General features: G+C 37.6%; 2 protein-coding genes across 10 annotated transcripts in view; both read left to right on the top strand.

Moving 5' to 3' along the window:
* Positions 1-11979, top strand: part of heatr5a (HEAT repeat containing 5a) — a 52172-nt gene extending 40193 nt beyond the window's left edge. For 2 of the 3 annotated variants that reach the window (XM_053509832.1, XM_053509831.1), the window contains 8 exons: positions 193-432; positions 654-781; positions 1920-2067; positions 2428-2700; positions 4451-4675; positions 7559-7710; positions 9841-10051; positions 10534-11979. In XM_053509832.1, coding sequence (XP_053365807.1) covers positions 193-432; positions 654-781; positions 1920-2067; positions 2428-2700; positions 4451-4675; positions 7559-7710; positions 9841-10051; positions 10534-10838 — 1682 coding nt within the window. In that variant the 3' untranslated portion in view covers positions 10839-11979. Of the gene's footprint in view, positions 1-192; positions 433-653; positions 782-1919; positions 2068-2427; positions 2701-4450; positions 4676-5125; positions 5588-7558; positions 7711-9840; positions 10052-10533 lie in introns of those variants that run through there. The other variant, XM_053509833.1, reaches the window with a different exon arrangement.
* Positions 11980-13572: 1593 nt separating this feature from the next.
* hectd1 (HECT domain containing 1) overlaps positions 13573-24079 on the top strand; it is a 36494-nt gene continuing 25987 nt past the window's right edge. For 5 of the 7 annotated variants that reach the window (XM_053509655.1, XM_053509657.1, XM_053509654.1 and 2 more), the window contains exons 1-10: positions 13573-13789; positions 17850-18077; positions 18344-18578; positions 18838-19065; positions 21009-21290; positions 21736-22006; positions 22104-22180; positions 22600-22698; positions 22827-22941; positions 23639-23813. In XM_053509655.1, the coding sequence (XP_053365630.1) occupies positions 17938-18077; positions 18344-18578; positions 18838-19065; positions 21009-21290; positions 21736-22006; positions 22104-22180; positions 22600-22698; positions 22827-22941; positions 23639-23813 (1622 nt within the window). In that variant the 5' untranslated portion in view covers positions 13573-13789; positions 17850-17937. Of the gene's footprint in view, positions 13790-13812; positions 13904-17849; positions 18078-18343; positions 18579-18837; positions 19066-21008; positions 21291-21735; positions 22007-22103; positions 22181-22599; positions 22699-22826; positions 22942-23638; positions 23814-24079 lie in introns of those variants that run through there. The other 2 variants (XM_053509652.1, XM_053509653.1) reach the window with 2 other exon arrangements.

Below are 24079 nucleotides of genomic sequence, written 5' to 3'. Positions count from 1 at the left end.
TTAAGTTATTACTTATACCTATTATCTAGTGTTATGCTTCTTTTAAATATGAATTTGTAGACATCATGATGAATGTACAAACCAATATCATAGCTTACAGTATATCATATTTACATGTAACTTCTGAAGCTTTCAAGTAGTTAAATATTGTTCTGAGGTTGTGTTAAGTAACTTGCTTTCCTCTTGACTCAGGTGGCTCATTCTACACAGCAGAAGCACTGGAGCAGGCACGTCAGTATTACTGCAGCTCCTGGGCTCCCATCCTCCATGCCACAGCACTCTGGCTCAACAGCAGTGAATTTATAATGACTGATGAGGGGCCGGGCAACCTCTCCAGACCTGTAACTCCCACCTCGATGGGCCAGTCCGCTACCCGGGATTACACAAAGTCCCAAGAGGACATCAGCGTTGAGCGTCTCAACCTCATTCTAGGTTGGAAAATGGCACGGAATGAAATTTCATATCTCGCTGTACATAGAGAGATCTTTTTCATGTTTTATGCAGCACCCTTATATACATAATGCATAGTAAACATGTTATACTGCAAAGTTATTTTCATTTGTTGTCCAATGAAGTTGTCCTAAGTAAACACATTTTTTTTAATTAAAATTATTGAATAAGATTAAGATATTTTTGGGGTTTGGTGTTTATAGGCATCAGCGTGGAGTTTCTGTGTTCACCTCACTCTCAAGGTCAAATGGAAAACATCATCTCCTGTCTTCACGCACTGCATGCTTTACTTGAAGTGCCTTGGGCCCGTTCCAAAGTGGGCAATGATCAGGTAGTTCTGCATACATCTAATTACACTAAAATAGAGCTCATGTTTTTTTTTTGTTTTTTTTTAGAATTGTTAGTTTACTATTGTTAGCCTGTTTTCCACAAATGGTGATACATATGCATGCTTTAATAACCCAGTGGTAACGGAATACTCCAAATTAAAGGTAATCAAATGTGTTTTTATTGTTTATGCTTTGTGTTTTTAGGTGATAAGTTAGTTTGACAGAACATATTTTGGTTCAGGAAATAGTAAGGTAGAAATACTTCTAAGTGCCAAAATATATTTCCTGTTAAACCATGCATTCTCAAACCAGCAACATTGTAAGCATACTGTTTCCTCATACTTGCCTATAAACAGTACCAGTCAAAAGTGGACTTTGGATTTTTGCACCTTTTAAATTCATTGTTTTTTTTTTTTGTTTTTTTTTTCTACATTCCTGAACAATACAGAAGATTTTAAAACTATTAAATAACACACATGGCATCCAGCTGTTCTGGAACAGTGCTTGCAAGAACAGTATTGTCAAGTGCATTTGCTAAACATTGAGGATGACATTTTAAATAAATTTACTTAAATGTATGTATAATATATTGTGTGTATCTGAAAAACAAACTTTTTCCCACTTGGTTTGTTCAACAGAAATGCCTGATGGAAAAGCCTCAAAACCTGAGGGTTAAAAGGGGCATTTTGTCCCAGCTGTTTCCAGTCTCCAGTCGGTTTTTGCTTACTGCCCCTGGCCAGCTTTTTAAGATTTAAATGCTTAGGTGTTAACATTTTAAAATCATGTTTAATAACTTTACCTTTAACTTATGGAGTATATGTGATGCACACTACGGCTACTTGCACTACAATCACTTTATCTACACTTTATGTACACTCCTCCTTTAATCTTCCCTTTTTTAATCTGTATATTTACTGAATGTTGTGTTATTATTGTACATAGTGTTTTGTCTATAACAAACGTATAGTGTTTTATTTTGGTCTGTACTTTAAGAGCCACAAACAGCCGGAATCAGCCCGTGTGTGTCAACATACTTGGCAAAAAAAACAACAACCTGATTCTGATTCTTTATATGTTGTGTTTTCTCTGTGTTTGTGTGTGTGTGTGTGTGTGTGTGTGTGTGTGTGTGTGTGTGTGTAGGCACTGAGTGTGGAGCTCCTCAGAGTGCTGCACAGGCTGATTGTGACCCGAGAGTCTCCCCAGATACAACTGGCTGTGTTAGAATTGGTGCAGCAGGTGGTGTGTGCCACTCAGGAGCTTGTAAAAGAGAAACGTCACAGCGCAGAGGGTAAGCCTTTAGCACGCCCGTAGAAACACTTTGAAATATTAATACGATACGATGATGATACGATTTTTTTTACATAAATGATCTGCATTAAATAAAGTGATATGTACTTCTACAGATATCTACAGTACAAATAAATCAGCAGTAAATATCTTTCACTATAGTTGTAGACAGTTTACAAGTCACTAAGTGCAGCATCTAATGTCTCAATGTCACAAAAATATTAAGCAAGCTTATGTAGTCGACCATTTTTTTACAATTTGCAATCAAATCTGTTTTTATCACATGCTGGTGCAGCTGTGATAAAGAGAAAACAAAACTGTTTGCTGCCAATGTGACACACTTTCCACCATATTTGCTCAGTGGATGATGGTGCAGCTGAAAAGGAGACGGTGCCTGAGTTTGGTGAAGGCCGGGACACCGGTGGTCTGGTTCCAGGAAAATCTTTGGTGTTTGGAGCCCTGCAGCTGTGTCTTTGCACACTACTCCGGAAACTTCCACAGCTCAGTCCTCAACTAGCAGGCAGTCCCAGTGGACAGGGATGTGTTGTCTCATCCCTAAGTGACATCGACTGCACTCTAATCACCTTGGCTTTAGGGATCCTCTCAGAGTTACCCTCCATGTGTTCTCCTGAGGGTAAGTTGGAAGCATAAAATGAGCCTTGTAATGTATGCTTTCAAGCTATATTTATTAGTATTTGCCCCTTCATCCAGATAATTTGCAGAGTAAAGGATTTGACTTGTTGAAAATACAGTCAGTGTAATATCTGGAAAGTGACACACTTGTCACACACGTGATTAAAGTGTAGCCATTCAGCTTCAATTCAAGAGGTTTACAAGAAATGTGTTTACACAGTCTCTTCATTTTCACCCGCTCAAAAGTAAACAGACAACTGACTGATGATAACCAGGTTAATGGCCATGTGTGCCCTGTTTCTGGGTTGTGTTATGACAAATTAAAGAGGAAGAATATCTGGTGTTTATTTCAATTATTGAATTAGTGTTTAGTATCTGATTATAGGAATTCTAATTATGCAGTCCAAAGAGGTGCCGTTGAAAGTGATTGTGGCCATCATTCAGCTGAGAAAAAAAAAATCAAATCATGATATTAGAGATAGCATAAGGGTAAGGAGTGGCCACTGTCATAAAAAGCAGGAATGCATTGGAGTGCTTAGTGACACCAAAACGCCTAGAAACCAAATGGATAATTACAAATGCATTTATTTATTTAGTGAGAGAGAGAGCACTGAATCATTCACTTCCTTTGAATCACTAATGATCAAAGTCGACAGCTCTATTTTAATTTATTTATTTATATTTTCCCTGCGCTTTAATTTACTGTCCACCTGGTGTAAACAGTGTTTTGTGGTCAGTCCCTCCCTGTGGTTAGGCCACAATATTCACTCAGAAATTTTATTTCTATTTTCTATTAAACCATCTCTATACAATCCTGCGTCACTTTGGGCAAAGATTTCTTCATAAACTGTCATGAAAAACACTTGAGGCAATTAGTGGCTTTGGCTTGTTTGTCTTGAACATCCCATGGGTGCTCCTTTGTATTGGGATCTGGGGAGTTTGGAAGCCAGACTAGCACTCTTTGTGTTCTGGACCCCGTGTAATTTTTTTTGCGATCATTAGGTGTTTTGATCCTTTCTTTTATGATGATTTGTACTGCATTGAGTTTTCTGTGGGATCAGACAGGGCAAGCTTTGGTTCCCTGGGAGTGAGCCTTGTGTGCCCATGATCCTGTCAGTTTACTGGTATGTAAGTGATAATCAGTATTAATTTTGTGTCTTGTTATTGTTATTAGTGTTTATATACTGAGTGATCAGTGTTTATATACTGTATACACTACATCCCGGTAAAGTCTCTGGATCAAGATCTGCTGGCAATTCCATGCACAAGGCTGTGGATGGCTTTACCCTTGAAAATGAGCTGTGTAGACATTGCGGGCATATTGAAAGTCAGTTGAAGACCAATGTTTTTAAACATGCCTTTGATCCGTTTTAAGAGGCACAGCACATTGGAAATTTGCCTTCCCATTTCTTTGCGGTGAGACACTTCAGGCCTCCTATGAAGTGCAGTTTTGCAGTTCAGGGTGTTATGATGCAGTTATAAAAATGAACTGCAGCTTAAGTCTGTACATAATGAATTTGGGTTGACGTAACAGTGCTATTTTGCAAAAAGCTTCCTAGCTGGTTCTTTTTATCTTGGTAATTCAAAAAATATAAAATGTACCCAGATTTAAAAGTTCTGTAGAATGCAGAACACTTTAGAAGAGAGAATCAAGGTACACGTACGATTCTTGTTTTTCTTTATACTCTGGTCTGTTTATTATATTACATTACTGCATTAGTTTTTTATTTATTTATTTATTTTTATTCCAGGCAGTGTGGCAGTGTTACCCACAGTGCTGTATCTCTTGCTTGGGGTACTCCGGGAGTTGGTAAGGGAGTATGGAGGAGTGGACACAGAAAAACTGGTGTCTGGGACACTTCAAGCACTACGCACGGTCCTCTCATCTCCCATGAGCAGAGTAGAGAAAAGCTGCCATGCTTGGGTCCAGCTGCTGCGCTGTGCTCTCGTTACACTGCTTATGTGCTGGAACACAGGTAAACCTCCACTCATATTAAAAGTCATCATAATTGGATACCCAAGTATGTGATTTTTGTTGTTTTATAATTTAGTGTGTTCTTTGTTACATGACGTCATGAGATCCTGATCATCATATGGTCATTTCATTTTATTTGAAATACATCAGGTTATTAATGATGTGCAACCAAATATTCAAGGAAGATCAACATGTTTGTTTTAATCAACACACGCCTTTATTTTTATTCACTGTATAATTCAATAAATTAGGTGTGTTGTTTATGTGACACTGCCCCCTAGTGGACCCATTCACCTCAACTGCAAGTATAAAGACCCAAAGGTTTCTAAAGGCAGATTCCAAAGATTTGGGACAAAACCCACTCTTGGGAGTAAGGCTGTCAAATTTTGCATGTGTTGTTTTGGGGTTATCACAAAATATATTTAGTCAACCATTGTTTCTTATCATATAGGACCTGCCCTGCTTGTGGAACATGCCATTCCAAACCATGACAGTAAATATGGAGTCGGAATAATAATCTTCACTTTTCTTGGCAAACTTTCCACTAGATCATTTGGTCAGACAGTGACGTTGGCCCAAAGGGCTTGGGGTGCAGTCGGCTCTCCTGAAAAAGTTCAGTGGGGTTGTCGGATAACATAAACATTTATTAATTAAAAAAATATTGTCCGTTTATCCAAAAATGTCAAATAAATATCTGGTTTAAAAAAGCAAAAATAATTACACACATTTTTTATTTGTATCCGAAGTCCACTCTGTTGTCCCAATAAGTAGTACTGGTGTGGGGGAACACTGATGACCAGACACTTTTTCTCTCCAGAGTTTTTAGCAGTTCTTCCAATTTTCTTATATAAATTCCAACACTACATTCTGGTAATTAAGTTTAAAATATACTTTGTTTATTGGGAATTTTTATAAAAAGCAATCGTAACTAATAAAACAAAGCCATATGGTTTATATTCCATGTTATTTTTCATTTGTCTGACCTATTTGTAAACTAGAGCATATATTGTAAATGTATTTAAGTGATGAAACATAATTCATAATCCCAATAATGGCGAACGGAAAGCTGTTAATGGAAAACTAGAATTAACATTTTTAATTATCCAGTGTCAAGCATTCACAATACAGGCTTAACAATTGATAAGAAGAGATCAGATAAGACAAGACTTATTAATCCTGGAGGAAATTCTTGTGCCAGAGACTGGTCCAACAGCAAAGAGCAATTTTTCCTATCATCAAGATAAGAGAATCTCAATCTCTCAATATCCTCATCATAAAGAAGCAATGAAATGAAGTAATAAATAAAAATAAAATATCCACAAAGTAGACATAAGTAAACAAAAATAGAATGCAACAACCTGTACCAATAAAATAACAATAAGAATAAGCAGTTTTAACATTTGTTACAAATTTTGTATGTGAATGGATTATTCACTTGAACATGAAACATTGTTCTGTTTATAAAAATATAGTTAGAAAGAAATGTGTTTGTGTTAATATGTGGTTAAAGGTTTGGGTGGGCCATGTGAGATTTAAACTTTTAAAATTTGGGAATTGCTATAGTAGTGGCTCAAGTAGGAGAGCCAGATATTATTTACTTTGACTGTCTGTTCCAATACATTTGCACTTACAAGCCTGCCACCAAATGTGCCATGTTATAAGTTGCTTAAATTGTTTAGAACTACACTACCGTTCAAAAGTTTTAGAACTCTTTCTAACTCCATGATGGTTTCCTGATATTTATTTATTTCTACATTGTAAAGGAATGCTGAAGGCGCCCAAAAAATGCATTAATCTCCTTTGAACAGTTGATATTGAGATGTTTCTGCTACTTCTGCTCTGTAACGACTTCATAACGCCTCTAATCTGAGGTGCTGTTAATTGGTCATTTTTCAGGCTGATAACTCTAAATGAACTTCTCGTCTGCGGCAGAGGTAGGTTTTGGTCTCGCTCTTTTGGGACAGCCTTCATGAGAGCCAGTTTCATTATGGTGCTTGATGGATTTTGCAAATGCACTTGACAATAATGTTCTTGCAAGAACTATTACAGAAAGGCTGATCTGACGTAATTACCTAATCCCATATGTGTTATTTTATAGTTTTGAAATCCCCAGTATTGTTGTAGAATGTAGAAAATAAATCACTAAACAAAAAAAAAGAAATTTGCAAGTGTTCTAAAGCTTTTGAACAGTAGTCAAGAAATGAATAGCTAAATGATTTGGTTCCACATAAAGACCATTCACTGCTGCAGACGATTTGCCCCATAAGGTCTGCTTAAAAACATCTGTGACTTGAGGATAGTTCTTCTTATAAACCATGACTAGAGATGAGTTTTTGCAATGTTGGCTTATGGCTACAATCACTTTAATAGTTTTAAAACCCAAGTCTCCATCAGTAACCTTAACAAAGTGGACTTTCATGTTAACATTTCGTGTTAACTTGAACACATTTCCTGGTAAACAATTGCACCTTTGACCACGAAGTTATAGAAGTTTTTTTTTATTGCTGCACTATCCTGTATCACTCAACTGAGGCTGGCTTCCCTTTTTAGTCAAACTGCTTGTCCTGGCCACTGCCACTTCTGCTCTTCATTAGGGACGAATCAATGAATCAAAAGCTATAATAAAAATATAGCTATAGCTATAAATTGCTATAGAATATTTATCAATATCTTCTGACCTATCAGAATCAAGAAGTTAAGTATGTTTTTAAGTGTAGTGGAATTGTTTTTTGTTATTAAAATGTTTAGCTTTTAAAATAATTATCTGTGAAAAGGGACAATATTTTCATGTATTTTCATAGTAATTATAAACAGCAAAAAAAATTAACTATGTAATTTATAAAGAATGTTTAAATCCTTAGATGTGGATGTTTATCGTTTGTAGACACAACAGGATCTGGTGTGGCTGAGATCACTTTGCTCACGGCACTCACCATCTTCCTGCTTTGTTTGAGTGTTGAGGTCACCAGTGTAGAACCACTAAGGACCTGCTGCATTAAAAAGTTCCAGGCCAGCCTGGAGTCCAAGGACCCAATGGTAAGCAGGGATACATGGAGCATTTGACAAATTCCCAAAATACGGTTATATAGATGTCAGGGTGCATTTTTTTTTTTTACTTTTGTTTCTGTGTATTTGATCTGGATTCTGTGCTTTAAAAAAATAAACATTTGTTTCTTTAGTACATTTTACCATTTACTTTTACCAATACATTTGTTTTCTTTAGTATAGTCTACCATCTGATTATGATCTACACTACCCGGCAAAAGAAGATGCAAACTTACTGTAGATATTTCATTGAGCCAACTTTTGCTTTGATTACGGCCATGGTAGTGTGGTGTCACAACAGTAATTTCCATCAGGGGTCATACAGTATTAATTTCTTTCCGAGATCTTGTATTGATGATGGGAGATTCTTCTCCAGCACATCCAAAAAATATTCAATGGGTTTAAGGTCTGGACTTCGTTCTGGTCAATCCATGTGTTAAAATGATTTCTCATACTCCCTGAACCACTTTTTCACAATTTGACCCCAATGAATCCTGGCATCAGCAATTCGGAATATGCCTTTCAGTACCATTCAGTATATTTAGGTCATCAGCTGACCTATTTTTTTTGGCCACATAACATTTCTGAATCTAGATCTGACCGACAGGAGCAACCCCAGGTCATAACACTGCCCTCACAGGCTTGTACGGTAGACACTGGATAAAATTAGAGCTTTACATTATCCGCCTCTCTTCTTACCCAGCCATCGTACTGGAACAGGGTAAATTTGGGCCCATCAAACCTCATAACCTTTTTCCAGTCCTCTACAGGCTATTCTTTATGCTTCATAGCAAAATTAGCTTTCCTGATAAGTGTTTTTTGACACAGCTGTTTAATCCCAATCGCTTAAATTCTTTTCACATTGTGCATGTGGACATGGTCTTACTTTTCCTACATGTATTAAACGTAGCTGTTATTTTTAATACGTTACTTCTTTTTTTCAAATAATACTGTTAATTTTAATACTGTTATTTTTCTACAATTTGATTTCACTAAGCATTTAAGTAATCTCTCACGCTCAAAATCCACAAACAGGAAAGCAGTTGTTTTCTTTGCTTCATGCAGGACAATAATTTGATCCTTCTGAAACAGGGTAACATTTTTGCCACAACCACAGGATATGTCTTCTGACATAGTTGTTTCAGAAATAAGAAGCTACTTACTGCATCAGTTAGGGTTAAATAACTTGTTGAACCACTGGAACATATTAATCACTGCAATAATTATACAAAGAAAAGCTTTTACTTATTTGCTTGGTTAAATCCAGATGGTGACCTTTGTTTGGCTTGGGCAGTGTATATACACACACATATTTAAACACACACTCCCTGGCTACTTCATTAAGTACACCATGCTATTATAGGGGTGGACTCCATTTGTCCCTTAGAACTGCCTTAATGTTTTGTGGTGTAGATTCAACAAGTTTTTGGCAACATCCTTTCAAGATTTTGGTCCAAATTGACATGATATTTGAGTTTGTGGGCTGCACAAATCATAAAGCGACTCTCCTGTTTCACCACATCCCAAAGGTGCTCTACTGGATTGAGATCTGGTGACTGTGGAGGCCAGTTGAATACAATAAACTCATTGTAATGTTCAAGAACCCGGCCTGAGATAATTTTAGCTTTGTGATATTGTTCATTATCCTGTGGTCATAAATAGGTGAACAGGGTCAGCGACAATACTGAGGATGGCTGTGGCATTTAAATGATACCTAGTTGGGTCTTAAGGGGCCCGAGGCATTCCAAGAAACTCCTCTATACCGTTACACCATCACCACAACCAGCCTGAACTGTTGCTTTCATGTTGTTTACTAATACCAATTTTTTTCCATTTTTAATGTAGCTAATTCAGAGGGTACACAGTGATTTACAGATGGTCTATGTGTTTGTGTGTAAGAGAAAGGGGTTGAGCAAATCAGTTCTACAATTAACGAATTTTACCTATTTTAAATAATAAAAAATAGTAAATCTGTATATGGTTATCAGTATTGATATTGTGCCAGGCTACTACAAATTAATCAGTGTATGGAAAACACTGCATTAAACATGTTTTATTTATGGTACGTTTGGCTATTGATAGTTTCTTTATCTTAATACTTGTGTATGTTATCCTCTCTAGGTACTGAGTCGGTGTTACCAGTTACTAGCCTCAGTGTTTCAGGGCCCAACAGTGGTGGCAGAGTCTTTTATCAGGGGACTGGGCACTCAGCTGTTGGCTCGGCTGCAGCAGGTGGAGAAAAACCGTCCTCAGACCGCCATTGAGCTGAAGGCAGTGCAGGATGGCATCAGAGCCATGGAGGCATTAGTGCTTGCTGCTCAGGAATCATACCGTCAGTATTTCATTTTAGTGTGTTTCAACAAAGATGTGATTCAAATATGATGTGAATAGCTACAGTAAATAACATTAGTTAAAATATATAGGTGACTCATTTACATAGCATTATTGACCTAATTTCTGTGTCCATTTTAATAGAGAAATTTTATCATACCTGTAATTTCAGGGCTCAGTTTTGTATATAATATTTTATTGTCATAGCCATTGTTCTGATTACCTGCTCGTGGTGCCTCCAATCCGAGAAACCAAACAATATCTAAAGTGTGCACCAGTACTGTCCTGCCAAGACTAACTTTTTTTGTTGCATGTTTTTATCTTTCTTGTCAAACTGGGGGCAAACGTGACATGACCTTTTACCATTTTAAAGTTGAGTTTTGTAGAGAGTTTTTCGGAATATGCAAGCGGTGTGGTAAGTTTTGTTATAAATTGTTTTTTTGTTTTTTTTCATAATTAGCTTATAATATTTGTGTTGTTTAGGTGGCCAGTTGGTTGCTGTGCTGTTGCCCATCCTAGTCTCGTTCCTGCTGGATGAAAACACTCTGGCCACAGCTCCAGAAGCCTCATGTTCTCTGCATGAGTCTGCTCTGCAAGACCTGATGCGCATCGGCCCTCAGCATCCAGCCGTCTTTAAATCTTTCATGGCCTCAGCACCACACATGAAGGCCCGACTTGAGGCAGCCATCAAGGGCAACCAAGAGATTGTAAGCTCCAAGGCCACACAATCTCAGGTGCCTGACAAGACCCAGGTGCCAAGCATCAAACTGAAGACCAACTTTCTGTGAAACCCACGAGTTAGTGTATTGTGAGTGTTAATATTAGTTTAGGGCAGGAGTTATTTTAACTGATTAATGGTTTTAAGGTAACGGTTGATTGTTTTGTTGTTTAAATGTAAGCAAATGTGTTAAAAATAAGGCATTAACCTCTATGAGGATTTTATATAAAATAAGTTACATGAAGCACAACCATTCTATGCAAGAAGAAAGTGGAACTAGTTTATGTTGCATAAGGCAGACACTGTTTTTAAGCCAAGTGTATAAGATAGAATAACTGGTTTATTTCTGTTTAGTTTCTCTAAGGCTAAGACACTATATGGATGCAGCCTGATTTTAGCTTAAAAAAAGCTTCTTCTTTTTTTGGACCTGCAGTGTGAGCAGGGTGCCGGCGCATGATTAATTATCCAATCAACCAAGTATCTGGCTCTTGGATGATCGGCTGGATTTGTGGCGTAACAAAAATTGTGTTGGCTGTCTTCTAGTGTGGGATGACATGGTCAGATTTTCCATACCTCTAAAACAGATTGGTTTCTGAACAAAGTAAAATTGCTTTTTGTACTCTTATCTTTTGTGACACAAAAATTGCCTTTGATGCTTTGAATTTCCTGTTTTAATAGAAATTTATTGGAATTGTTAATGAAAACCGTCCCTTAAGGGTTTTCTGTTTAAATGTACACTGTGAGCGTTTGCTTCTTACCTGGTTCCTCACATGTGCAGTGTGAGCAGAGAGGTCTCAGGTGTGAGCCCGTCAGCAAGGCCAGTTTAATGTATACTGTGAGTTAGCACTGTGCTTGTACATAATAAATATAAATCACACTGTCTGCCCTGGCTTATGTTGCATCTAAAATCTAAACATTATAATATTTTAATGAATCCATACAGTATATTCAAAACTTAGTTAAGCAATGTCTATGCTCTTGTATTTCTAATTATAATCCTTGCATATTTTGCTTTTTGATGATACATTTTTATTTAGTTACACAATAAGTTTTCTTAATTAACACCGCTTGATCATTTATTAGCTTGCTCTATTGATGCACTCTAGGAGTGTCTACACAGAGGGAGGATCGGAATCATGTTTTGACATTGGCTGTAGTCTGTAAATTTGTCTGTAACATTGAAATAAAACACGTTGTCATTTGAGTCTAAAGTATTGTAAGTATATATAAGTTAAGTCCTGCCCATTTACAAAATTAATCATTATATTAAATGTGTGGTCATTTTAACCTTGCTTTTAATTTGTAATGTTTTATATAAACACTTGTATAAGGAAATGCACTGATGCCAGTGATGATCAGTATTTGAAGAATGCATGTGAAGCTTATCACATTTCATATGCTTTTACTTTATCTTGCACTGTTGAGTGTCAGTTGTAATCTTGTAAAGAATCTAATCTAGTCTAAAACAGTTTAAATTAAAGTTATGTTAACTAACAATAAATATGGTTCTGTAAGTCACATCTTCTTATTAGGCATTAAGTTAAATAAAAAAGGAAAAAAACTAAAAAGAATACAAGGCTGTTTTTTTTTCTCGAGAAAGTGTTTGGTCCTCTATGACATATTAGCTTTAATCCTACTAACTTTGGCAATGAGAGTGTTTTCTTTCCTTAATATTTTGTGTCTCCAAGTTATCAGATATATAATATAAATATACATAACCTTACATGATCTACTTACACACCAAGGATGCAACAAGTTTAATGTGTTATTGACATTACAAGGTTGAACAGTACAAAACTAAAAGATAAATGTCAGGCCGAGCTCATAGCTACCCTGTAGTCACAGATAACCTCTAGTATTTTATAAGTAGCAATTATTTGTCTTATTTTGCATTCAGTGAAATAATTACTAGGCAGCATGGTTGCCTTGCACCTCCAGGGTCCGGGTTTAATTGCCACCACAGGTGTATCCCGTGTGTGTTCATGCGCCCTGCAATGGAATGGCACCCTATCTAGGGTGTACCCCTCCTCTGGCCCTGAGTCTCCTGATAGCTCCAGGCCACCCTGCGACCCTGTACACATGTTAAAGCGTGTGAGTGAGAAATAACTACTTATATCTGCGCTGTTGTCACTTTGTCACACATACAATTGCACATCAGGGTTTCACTGCATTCATCTTGATTTAACTTATGCCCAGGTCGAATAATACTAATAACACCTCAGCAGTGCTGTGACTGATCACTACCATGCATTGCTGCAGTAATCCATGCAAAATGAGCCCGGACCAAGAATTGAGTGCTGTACATGTTTATACTTTTTAGTAGTCCAACATTTCTGTGTTAAAAAATTTTTTTTGTTTGTTTTTTTCCCCAAGTAATATTCTAATTTCCTGAGACATTGAATTTCAGTCTTTTAATAGCCTTAGGCCATAATCATCAAAATAAAATAAAAAACACTTGAAATATATCAGTCTGGGTGTAATGAATCGATATAATATACGAGTTTCACTTTTTGAGTTGAATTACTAAATGAAAATGTGTTGAAATGCGCCTGTATATTAAATCAGTAATTCTTTCCTTTTTTTAAAAAAAATCATTTCAATTACAGTCAACAAAACATTTAATATTTGTAAAAACGCCTTAGTCCGGTAGTAATAAATGAAAGACATGAAAATCAAATTAAAACGAATCAAAAGTTTTAATTGATAGATTACAGCAGATCGTCGGTGGCGCTGTTAAGTGGACGCGGCGTGTTTGTTAGCGCCCCTAGTGGTGGGTTGTAGAAACGCTGTGCTGTGCCTCGTGATGCGGAGCCTCGCGCTGCTTCCCCTCGACGGCTCCATTTCAGTCGGAGCTCTCTGCCGTCTCCCCCTCACTCTGACCTTTAGCGTTGTGTTCATGTGAGAGAAGAAGTAAGGGGATGAAGAAGCGTTGATGGTTGTTGTTTTGTTTTGTTTCCTGACTGCGATTTTCCCGGTGAGAACTAAAAGCCGTCCTGATTTCTCGGTGTCTTCCGTTAAACGGTGAGTTTGCTTCTCTCGGTGAGGAGAAAAGCCGGCCGCGTTTCCTGTGCGCGCGGGCGGATTGAGGCGGCTAGGCCTGGCGCTCGCGCAGAACTCTACGCTCGCGGATTGTCGGTAAACACCGGCCGTGTGAGTGACTGTGTGTGTTTAGCTTCACGGTTTATCCACAGATTTAGATTAAACAGCCATGACACTGGTCCTAACTAGCGGTGAGAATGTTTTAGTTTTAATTGAGTGTTTAATTTAATGGTTTACTGAATTAGCTTCGTGTTAGTGTTTAGACTGGAAGTTTAATATAACCATAACCAGCTAGCATAAACTAGCCGGGTTTAGCAAGCTAACATGTTTGTTGTAGTTGTAGTTTGTCTGTGACGCTCTGGTTAAAGGCATTAGAACCAACAGAGAGACTCGCTCGGAGACTAATAAGATTAAATTGTATTTAAATATTATATGACAAGCGAGAAGAAATGTTTTATTAGCTAGCTGGCTAACATGACCCAGCTTAGGCGAGTAGCAGTCCTGCTGATTATATTTCGCCAGTTAATTATACGTATATCTCCCTGTTGCCTCGAGTAGTCAGTGTTTATGTAGTTAACAGCTAAGAAATGTACAGAATGTTCGTTCGGCAGTGCTGAATCGGAGGGAGGTTAGTTCTGTCTGTATCAGGTGACAGCAGTTTGTCGGGCTGAGCTGCTAATAAGTGTTGGTCATGTATCTTAGCTACAGCTGATCCAAACAGCAGAGTGGGCCTGCGTTCTGCTAATCCAACAGCAAGTGAGACCTCGACTCATCTCAAGTCATGGGTGGATATAACTTTACTTTACTGGATCAAGTTGGTGCATTAAAATAATTGTCGGAGAGATAAGCTGATTAGAGTAGTTGGTTCATTTAGTCTGGCCTGTTTGTTGAAGCACAAGTCTGGTACAGTGTTAGTTAGTTGGTTTAATCAACTATTTTAAACTCTTGTCCTGGTTAACTGTTAGCATGACGACATCGACTGCAATGTATTCGCTTTTGTGACTCATCCAGATGAGGATTAATCTCTTCACACAGCAGTCAGATCCACGGAGTTTTATGGTGTACATGTTTGTGATTTGCTTTACACATCACTCATTACTCACTTTTTTATTTGGTGCATATAATACTATTTTCTTTACTTTATTTTTTATTTTTTACTTCTCTTCACTAAGGACTTGTGCTTTAATCTGTCCAGTTGGTGAGATTATATTTCATTACATATTTATCATTACACTTTTTACTTAACATTTCTACTCTCCAAAAAAAATTTCCCAAAATGCTTATTATGGTAAAAAGTCAGGTAAACATGTTTTCATAAACTGTCGTTCTTCTAATCCTGTAAGGAATTTGTTTAACTGACACCTTTTGAAAAAGTTACCAAGTACATCCAAATTTAGTTTTTTTAAGTTCTTTAAGGGTGAAAAAAACTTAAACATCTTATGAATTTTTTATTTTATTTTGAGTAACTGAAACTGATTTTGGTTATGAATGTAGCCAGAAGCTGGCATGGCGGTAAAAAGAAAGAAAGAATGAATTATTCTTGTTTCCTAACTTTCCTCATACCTTTTCCTCTTGAGCAACCTTTAAACCAGACTGGCTGTCCTATTTAAGGAGATCTCGATGAAGCAAATGCATTTGCAAATGCAAAAGCTTGGGCCAAGCTGGCGAGGATGCTCATGCAGAGACATCCTCACGCCAGTGGCTTAACTTGTTAACAAGACATTTATACTCTTTTGAAAATTAATATTTATATAGATTTGTGTTTCTTATGTGCTAAAATTTTTAGACCCCTAAGAAGTTTGAATGGATATGGGTTTTAAAAATCCCTTTTTTTTTTTTAAAATTTAATTCTGCCTATCATCGTTCAGCGATTTGCATTTTTTTGTTGTACATTTTAGAATCAAAAAGGTGAGGGTAATCCAGTGGTAGTTTCGAGGTTATCTACTCCTCTCTCCACCATACGTTTATGTTGAGGCAGAAATATTGTTTAGATATTTTTCATTCCTAACGTAGTAAGTTGCACTAGGCCTTCTTGAGCAAAATGTATATTTTTGCATAAAAGGCATATAAATCTTTGTAGTAATCTAATGTGCAATAATTGTCTGTTTTGTATTTTTGCCTGGTTTTGAATTTTTAACCATGTAAAATACTTCTGCAAAATCCCAATTTCTTGCTTGAGGCAGAGCATCCCAACAGTCGTTTTTTTTTTGTTTTTTTTTTAAACATTAAACGATTGCAAGTGACGATTCGTACACTGTTTAAGAGGATGGAAGCATATCGGACCTGTGTATTGTATCATAGGCTTGTGCATAGCTTCACCTCCCTAAGCACCTTGATGACCAAGATGTAGTAAAATGCTGCTCAATTGTAATTGATGCTCGAATTGAATTTTCTACGAAAGCCTTTTAAAAGCAATAGGTTCAAGTAGATTTCTAGTTCCGTGCGCTGTTGGTTTTGTTACCTCAGTCCAGATCTTTTACTCACTTAGGTCTGTGCCTTATCAATGTAAAGATGATGCACATTATTTTTTTTATTTTTTTATTTGCTTATGATATTGGTGTGAAAGTTAGGCAAACCACAAGAAAGTTTAGGTGTAGAAGTTAAGTGTAGAAAGGGCTGGGTGTCTGAAAAAAAATATCAGAGATTACCTTAATACCAGTTCATGAATGATACTTTTTTTTTTGTTAAAAGGCCCATTTTAATTTTTAGCTCCTTGGCAGATATACACACTAAAAGCTATTTCAAAACATAATGAACCCATTAAAACCAAGTTTGTTTAACTTTTTCCTATGTCGCTCATTAGTTCTATGTTCCAGCATATTTCAACAATTCATAAAAAATTAACCTGTTTATCACAGGTGAAAGTTATTTTAACAGTCTTGTGCTGTTTTCACATCACAAGCGCTACTTCAAAGTTCACACATTAAAATGAACAAGTTTACATTTGTAGTTCTCGGTTTTTAGTTTTGAACCAAGTTTACCTTGTCGAAAATTGAAGTAGTTTACATTCATTTCTTCTTCTTCTTAATTTTATTTATATGTTGTTTTTATTTTTTTATTTTGTAAAACAAGGTACGCTGAGCAGTGCACTGTGTTTCATGTTACTGGAGGGTTCTGACCCTGACATGCTTTGCTTCATCTCTGACTAGTTTGACTAAAAAGAGAGAAGGTGAGAGGTGACGAATGCTTTCTTAAGCTCACAGATATTTGCAATAATATAAATTGAATGAATGGAAAAAACTTTCCCGCTCACGTTCAGCACCCTGCATATTAACAAAACTGAAAAATTACTGTGAGCAATGAACGATGCTCTTTAAGCTGTCTTTTAATAATTAAACATGTATAAAGGTCAACTGGCGCTGTGGTGTAGGGGTTAACACTGTGTGGTTAGCAACTGTGGCTTCTTGGTGCTCGTGGGGTTTGAACCTATGACCTTCTGAACCATAGTCCAGTGCCTTAACCACTAAGCTCCCTGTAGTGCCTCAGTTCCTTAGCCACTAAGCTTGCACACTGTAGTGCAATCGACTGGCACTCCGTCCAGAGTGCTTGCCTCAGTGTTTTGAGATTTGGTGAAAACACTTGTGGAGATTTTGATGGCTGTTGGGTAAATATTAGGCAAATTTTGACTGATAAGAGGGAGATGACTGTTTTTCCTGTTCTTGCAGTTGATCACGGAGCTTTCTGCTCTTAAATTTATTCCACACAGACCTTCAAATGTTTGTTTAATTTCATCATGTCAGTCTGGACAATAAATTCTGTACATATTGCATTACGTGCTGGTAAGATAATCGAGGATGAAACAATGGAATCTCACTTTTGATTTGTTTTTCCCCTGTTATCTGACACACACACACCAAAGTCAAGCCTCTCAAAATACATCATAAATGAGCCCAGTCTCTGAGATTTACTCCTTAAGTATCAAAATTTGGTATCAAGTGATGGTGTGTTTTTGATGCTCTACTGTATCAAAGCGAGTTGGTCTTTGCCATAAATTAATTGAAGTTTGGTGCTCTCTTTGCTTACTTTGTCACTTTCCCTTTAGGTGAAGACTTCATGAACCTGCAAGAGAACAAGTGACGGCTCATACTCTCTCTTTCTCGTCTGACCGGCGGAAGCTGTGACTGGGTGTCATGGCCGATGTGGACCCGGACACACTGCTGGAATGGCTGCAGATGGGGCAGGGCGATGAGCGTGATATGCAACTCATTGCCCTAGAGCAGCTCTGCATGCTCCTGCTCATGTCGGATAATGTGGACCGCTGCTTTGAGACGTGAGTGCAAATCACTTAAGTTTTCTGTGAACCAGAAGAGGATTTTCAGTGGAAGACCTTACTAATATTGCTAAGCCAATTCTTAAAATCATTGTAGTATTTCATTCAGAAAATTTTCACATTTTAAGATGGCTTTATTAAAAAAATAAAAAAATAATAATTTATATTTCCTGGTCTTACAGTAGTACATTGAATATTGTCAGTTTGGCTTTTTTTGCATCTCTGTATCTTCTCTTCCTTTTCTTTATTATCCCTTTTGTCTTCAGGTGTCCTCCAAGGACATTTCTTCCAGCCCTTTGTAAGATCTTCCTGGATGAGAGTGCCCCTGACAACGTTCTCGAAGTGACTGCCCGGGCCATTACCTATTACCTGGATGTGTCGGCAGAATGCACTCGCAGGATAGTCGGGGTGGACGGAGCCATAAAGGCCCTCTGTAACAGACTGGTGGTGGTGGAGCTCAACAACAGGACGAGCAGAGATCTAGCAGAGCAGTGTGTCAAGGTGAATACTGTTATAAAGGCATAAAATTAGGAGTCCCCCCCCCCCGTTTTGTCCTTTGATCTGCTTTGAGTTTGCATAATGATTTTATTATTTTTTTAAACTGCATCTTTAAAAAAAAAAAATTCTTAAAATGAGACTGTGTTCAGTTGGAATAAATAATCAATTTAACAGTGCAGACTAGTAGCTGTAAACAGTAGCTGCGTATATTAGGCAAATGTTGTAAGATATAAAATTTGTTATATGCCTTTTATTTTCGTAGGTGTTGGAGCTGATCTGCACGCGGGAGTCTGGTGCCGTGTTTGAGGCTGGAGGGTTGAACTGTGTTCTGAGTTTCATTAGGGACAGTGGTCACCTGGTGCACAAGGACACACTGCACTCAGCCATGGCAGTCGTGTCTCGGCTCTGCAGTAAGATGGAGCCACAAGACTCGTCCCTCGAGACCTGTGTGGAGTCCCTGTCCAGTCTGCTCAAGCACGAGGACCACCAGGTAACATGTCATGAGTGACTTGTGCTTTGTGTCCCTTGTGCCAAGTTAATAACCATGCGTTAATCATGTTCCTATGTGGCCTAGTTATATCTTTTTAATTTATTCTAAAACAGTTCTTATGTGTAGATTATTGTTATAGATTAAAAAAGATTAAAGGATTAAGGCTAATTTAAATTAATTCGTTGTGCAATTGCATGGTGGTTTTTTTTTTATCTTTCCTACATTTTTTATGTATGCATTTTAAGTCACACGGACCAATGTGGCTAGTAAAAAAAAATAATAATAATTTGAGTGTACTGTTCTTGCTTATTCTGTCTTGGTAATACAGGAGACATAAAAAAAACTCTGCAGCATACTAGAAAATATTAAGCCCTTTTTAGGTGGCATTAATCCTTAAGAGCTGTCTTTCTGTTATTCAGGCATAACTCACTTTCATGTTAAGGTTACTTATTGGTCCATTCAGACACACCCATGACCATGAGGAAGAGAGGCGTGGTACACCCGTGACACTTGTCATTCTTTAAAGGTTCTGTAGTAGTAGTGCAAGTTAGTCCTGGGTGGTATATCTATATATTTTACACTCTTTATATTAATTTAGTTTGCATGACATAACCTGTTTCACCCCTGAAGCCATGTGGATGTTTGCTCTCTCCTATCTTAAACTTTCTGTGCAGCCCCACCCCCTTGCGCCATCTGCATTTTGTTTGTAAACCTAGGAGTAAACCAGGTAAACCTGCATCTGGTTTGTTAACCAACGTAGTATAACAGAATATGTTATGTTATATATTTAGCCTTCACAGCTTGAAAAGCCTCCTGCTCCATGAGAACGTGCTATTCAAATTTTGTTCATCCTACGGAGCCCCTGGTCAGAGAGAAAAAAATGCACATACAATTAATTCCCACGTTTTGGTGAATTTGTATATACATGAGATGCTGAAACCTCCATAACATTCACATTTAGGTGCTGTGACCAAGAACGATTAGCAAGCGTGGACCATATGTTTCCATAGTGCATCCTCAAACTTAAATGAAACTGAATGAATGCATGCCTATATGTAATGATCTGAAAAAATAACAAATGAATAATAGTTGTTCATACAGACTTAATTTATTTAAAAAAATTCCCTCTCTGTCAGTGCTGGAAGATCTATAGCCTGCCCCTAAAAATTCCTTCGTCAGAGCAAACAGACCTGTTATTGTGGTTACATTTGTATAATAATTTTTTTACAATTTTTTTTACATTTTATTTTAATCAACTTATTGTTGCGATCAAACAAAAAACCATTCTCGGAGCTAAACCTGTTTTTATTTAATTCTAGATGTTGCATGCTACCATTACTGCTCCTCACACTGCTCCAAAGTTCTGTCAGCCCTCAATTCTGCCTGTCGTACACACTGACTACTGTTGTCTGTAACACGCCCACAGTATAGTTTTTTAGGTTGCATTTAAAAAATAAATAAATAAATAAAAAATAACAAAGCAAAAAAAAAAACAAAAAACTAATGACTCTGTTTACATTCGGGAGGAACTCCTGTGACACGCTCACAGTACGACACAAGAGTTAAGGATGATGCTCCCGGCCGTTACCACCTGTTACATATTGTTTTACATATGTTTGCATCTTTTGCAGCATGTTTCAAAGTTATACCGTGTCTCGCATTTTGTTGCTCTCATTTACAACTGAAAGCCTTGCCCAGTTTATAGAAAGTACTGATCTGTATTGGGTTAACGTTAAAAAATATACTCCAGGTCTGCCAGATCAAACGGACAAAATCCTGCCTGTGCAGTGCTGAGACCCACTGCCTTGCTAGAATTAATCAATTATGGGTGTTTACTGTGTACCAAACTTCGTACCAGCGTACACACACATGCGCAGAGAGTGCTGGTGTTTATATAATCAATTTCTCATTAAGCTCTAAAACTAGATCTTTTAATATTGCAGGTTTCAGATGGAGCCTTGCGCTGCTTTGCCTCTCTGGCTGATCGTTTCACACGGCGTGGGGTTGATCCAGCTCCGCTGGCCAAGCATGGCCTGAGTGAAGAACTTCTATCACGGATGGCTGCTGCAGGAGGTTTAGTCGCTGGTCCTTCTTCCACCTGTAAACCAGGCAGGACATCTACAGGAGGAGCCCCATCTGCCCCTGACTCCAAACTTAGCAACCAGGTGTCTACTATCGTCAGCCTGCTGTCCACCTTGTGCAGGGGCTCACCGCTCGTTACACACGTAAGTTTGTTCACATCACAAATGGAATTCCACTCTTTCATAAACTTTGTTATATAGTGTCAAGGGTAACAAATAAATACAGAATGTCTGAGTGTTTATTTGAGGCTTTATGCAGTTTAGGGACAGCAATAGTGGCTTTCTAAAAAATTTTATTTATTCATTTATTTTTATTTAAGGAAAATCACCACAGAATACAAATTGTGTGCCTCCAAATTGTGGCAACTGAATAACTGCACTTGGTTTAAGCCCTGGGTTTTTATAACACAATGCCCCATTGTCTTCAGTGTACAGCAAAAACACAAATAGTTGGTCTAGCCATTTCAGTGCTTTTTGGAAGTGTGATTGGTTCATACTTTAGGAGGAACTTGTTTATGCTAACTGTAATTAAATACAAGTCCATTAGGAGTTAAAAGCTTTAGTTAAATCCTTTTGCACGACTTCTTAGGACCTGTTGCGCTCAGAGCTGCCCGACTCAATGGAGAGTGCACTGCAAGGTGACGAACGTTGTGTGCTGGATACGATGCGATTGGTAGACCTGTTGCTAGTCTTGCTGTTTGAGGGCCGTAAGGCCTTGCCCAAATCCACAGCTGGTTCAGGTGGCCGTATCCCAGGGCTGCGACGCCTTGACAGCTCCGGAGAACGCTCTCATCGCCAGCTCATCGACTGTATTCGTAGCAAAGACACAGATGCACTCATTGATGCCATTGACACTGGAGGTGAGTCCATATTTGTATTTGGTTTAAGGTATTTTAGTCCTTTTACTTATGTTCCTGTGTTTTGAAACCAATTGTACTTTTTTTTTTTTTCTTCTAGCATTTGAAGTTAATTTTATGGACGATGTGGGCCAGACACTTTTGAATTGGGCCTCAGCATTTGGTACACAGGAAATGGTGAGAATTTTCAGTCAAGTAGATCATGGTGTAGATATTTACATCATGCAAACTACACATGTGCAATAGTGTAGTCCTAAACAGTTGGTGTTTGAAGGGTTTGTCTGTGCGTAAATGAAGATGGTCAGAAGGGGAACAGAATGAGAGTGGTGCATATGCATAAGCATGATTTGGTTTTATTTAGGACAGGTAAACATTTGCATAAAAGAATAACTGATAAGAAACTGATCAGGATTGTAAAACTTAAAAACAATGAAAACAGCTATGAATACCATGTATCATTAAGCTTAATGCTTGTAAAGAAATATATATATATATATATATATATATATAATTTTTTTTTTTTTTTTTTTAACCTGATTCCACTTGGGCCAGGATAACCAGGTAAATGTCATTGCTCAACTGTACTCTGCTCCTAGGTGGAGTTTTTGTGTGAGAGAGGTGCAGATGTCAACAGAGGCCAAAGATCTTCATCCCTGCATTATGCTGCCTGTTTTGGAAGACCACAAGTAGCCAAGGTAGCAGAAGATGTAATTCTTAAATTTCTTTTGGTCCATATTTTAATTTTTCTTTTTTTTTGGTCTATATTTTAAGGCACATTTTTAAACGACTGTTTTTTTTTTTTTTCCTTTGTTAATTCTGTAAGACATTACTACGCCATGGAGCCAACCCTGATCTGAGGGATGAAGATGGCAAAACTCCCCTGGACAAGGCCAGGGAGAGGGGTCATAGCGAGGTTGTAGCAATTCTTCAGTCTCCAGGTGCGTTATATCCCCCAACCCACCCAAAGACCATGTCTTTTTTTTTTTCTGTCTTGATCTGTCTTGGCAAAACTGTGTTTGGCTTAATTGCTTATGTCTTGTATTATTGTGTGTGTGTGTGTGTACTATGCCTGGTAAACTTATTTGACCAAATCAGATGTTAAGATTTAATTGTGTTAAACTGAATACATATCCAGCTGTGCGCAGTTTTACTTTCTCTATTTATGGATGTCAAAAATCAAGCGAATCTTACTACATTGTAATAATATCTATTAAGTGTGCACTCTTTTGAACACTGGCAAAGGGATCCCTGCTGGTTTACTAAGACCATGCTATTATGTTATCTATAATTCTTATATCCCTTTAACTTTCGCACTACTGTCTTCATCACTTACATTTTCATAAAATAATAAATCAGCTTATATTTTATGTGAATCTTGCCATGAAATAGTCTGAGAAGCTGATAAGGCAATAAATCCAAATCCAAACAAACAAATCTCTGCTGGGTTAACTGTTACATTGTCCTGTCAGCTATAGATAAAACATGTTGGGGCAGTGCGAGCACCTTTGTGCTGTGCTTGCCATTAAGTGATTGATCTGTATACTCTGAGTAGATGTTAAGAGTTGTTTTATCATACACTGTAAGCCCCAGTTGTGGTCAAGTCCATTTTGAACATTTAATTTATTTGTGCTTTAGGGGACTGGATGTGTCCTGTGAACAAAGGGGATGACAAGAAAAAGAAGGATCTGAATAAAGAAGAGGAGGAGGGTAGTGAGCCGAAAGGAGACCCTGAGATGGCACCCATCTATTTGAAGAGACTGCTTCCAGTATTTGCACAAACCTTTCAGCAAACCATGCTGCCTTCAATAAGGTTCATTTGCCTTATCATTTATACAGTCTATATTCCAGTGCATTACACTGACAGGGCTGTAAAGTGAAACTCCCATAGGGCAGTGGAAGAAAAAAGCTAAAGTTTTTGCTTTGAGGAAGCCTGCATTTATTGTCTTGCTAAGCCCAAATATGCCTCTATGATTAATGCTATTGCCCTTACTACTAGTCAGTACAAGCTCTTGAAACATTAAAGACTCCATCATAAAGTAGGGTGATTTTGTTTTTTTATTTATGTATTATTAGTTA

The sequence above is a fragment of the Clarias gariepinus genome, chromosome 13 (genome assembly GCF_024256425.1).
Source record: "Clarias gariepinus isolate MV-2021 ecotype Netherlands chromosome 13, CGAR_prim_01v2, whole genome shotgun sequence".
Lineage (NCBI taxonomy): Eukaryota > Metazoa > Chordata > Actinopteri > Siluriformes > Clariidae > Clarias > Clarias gariepinus.
This window is presented reverse-complemented; position numbering and strand designations above follow the sequence as displayed.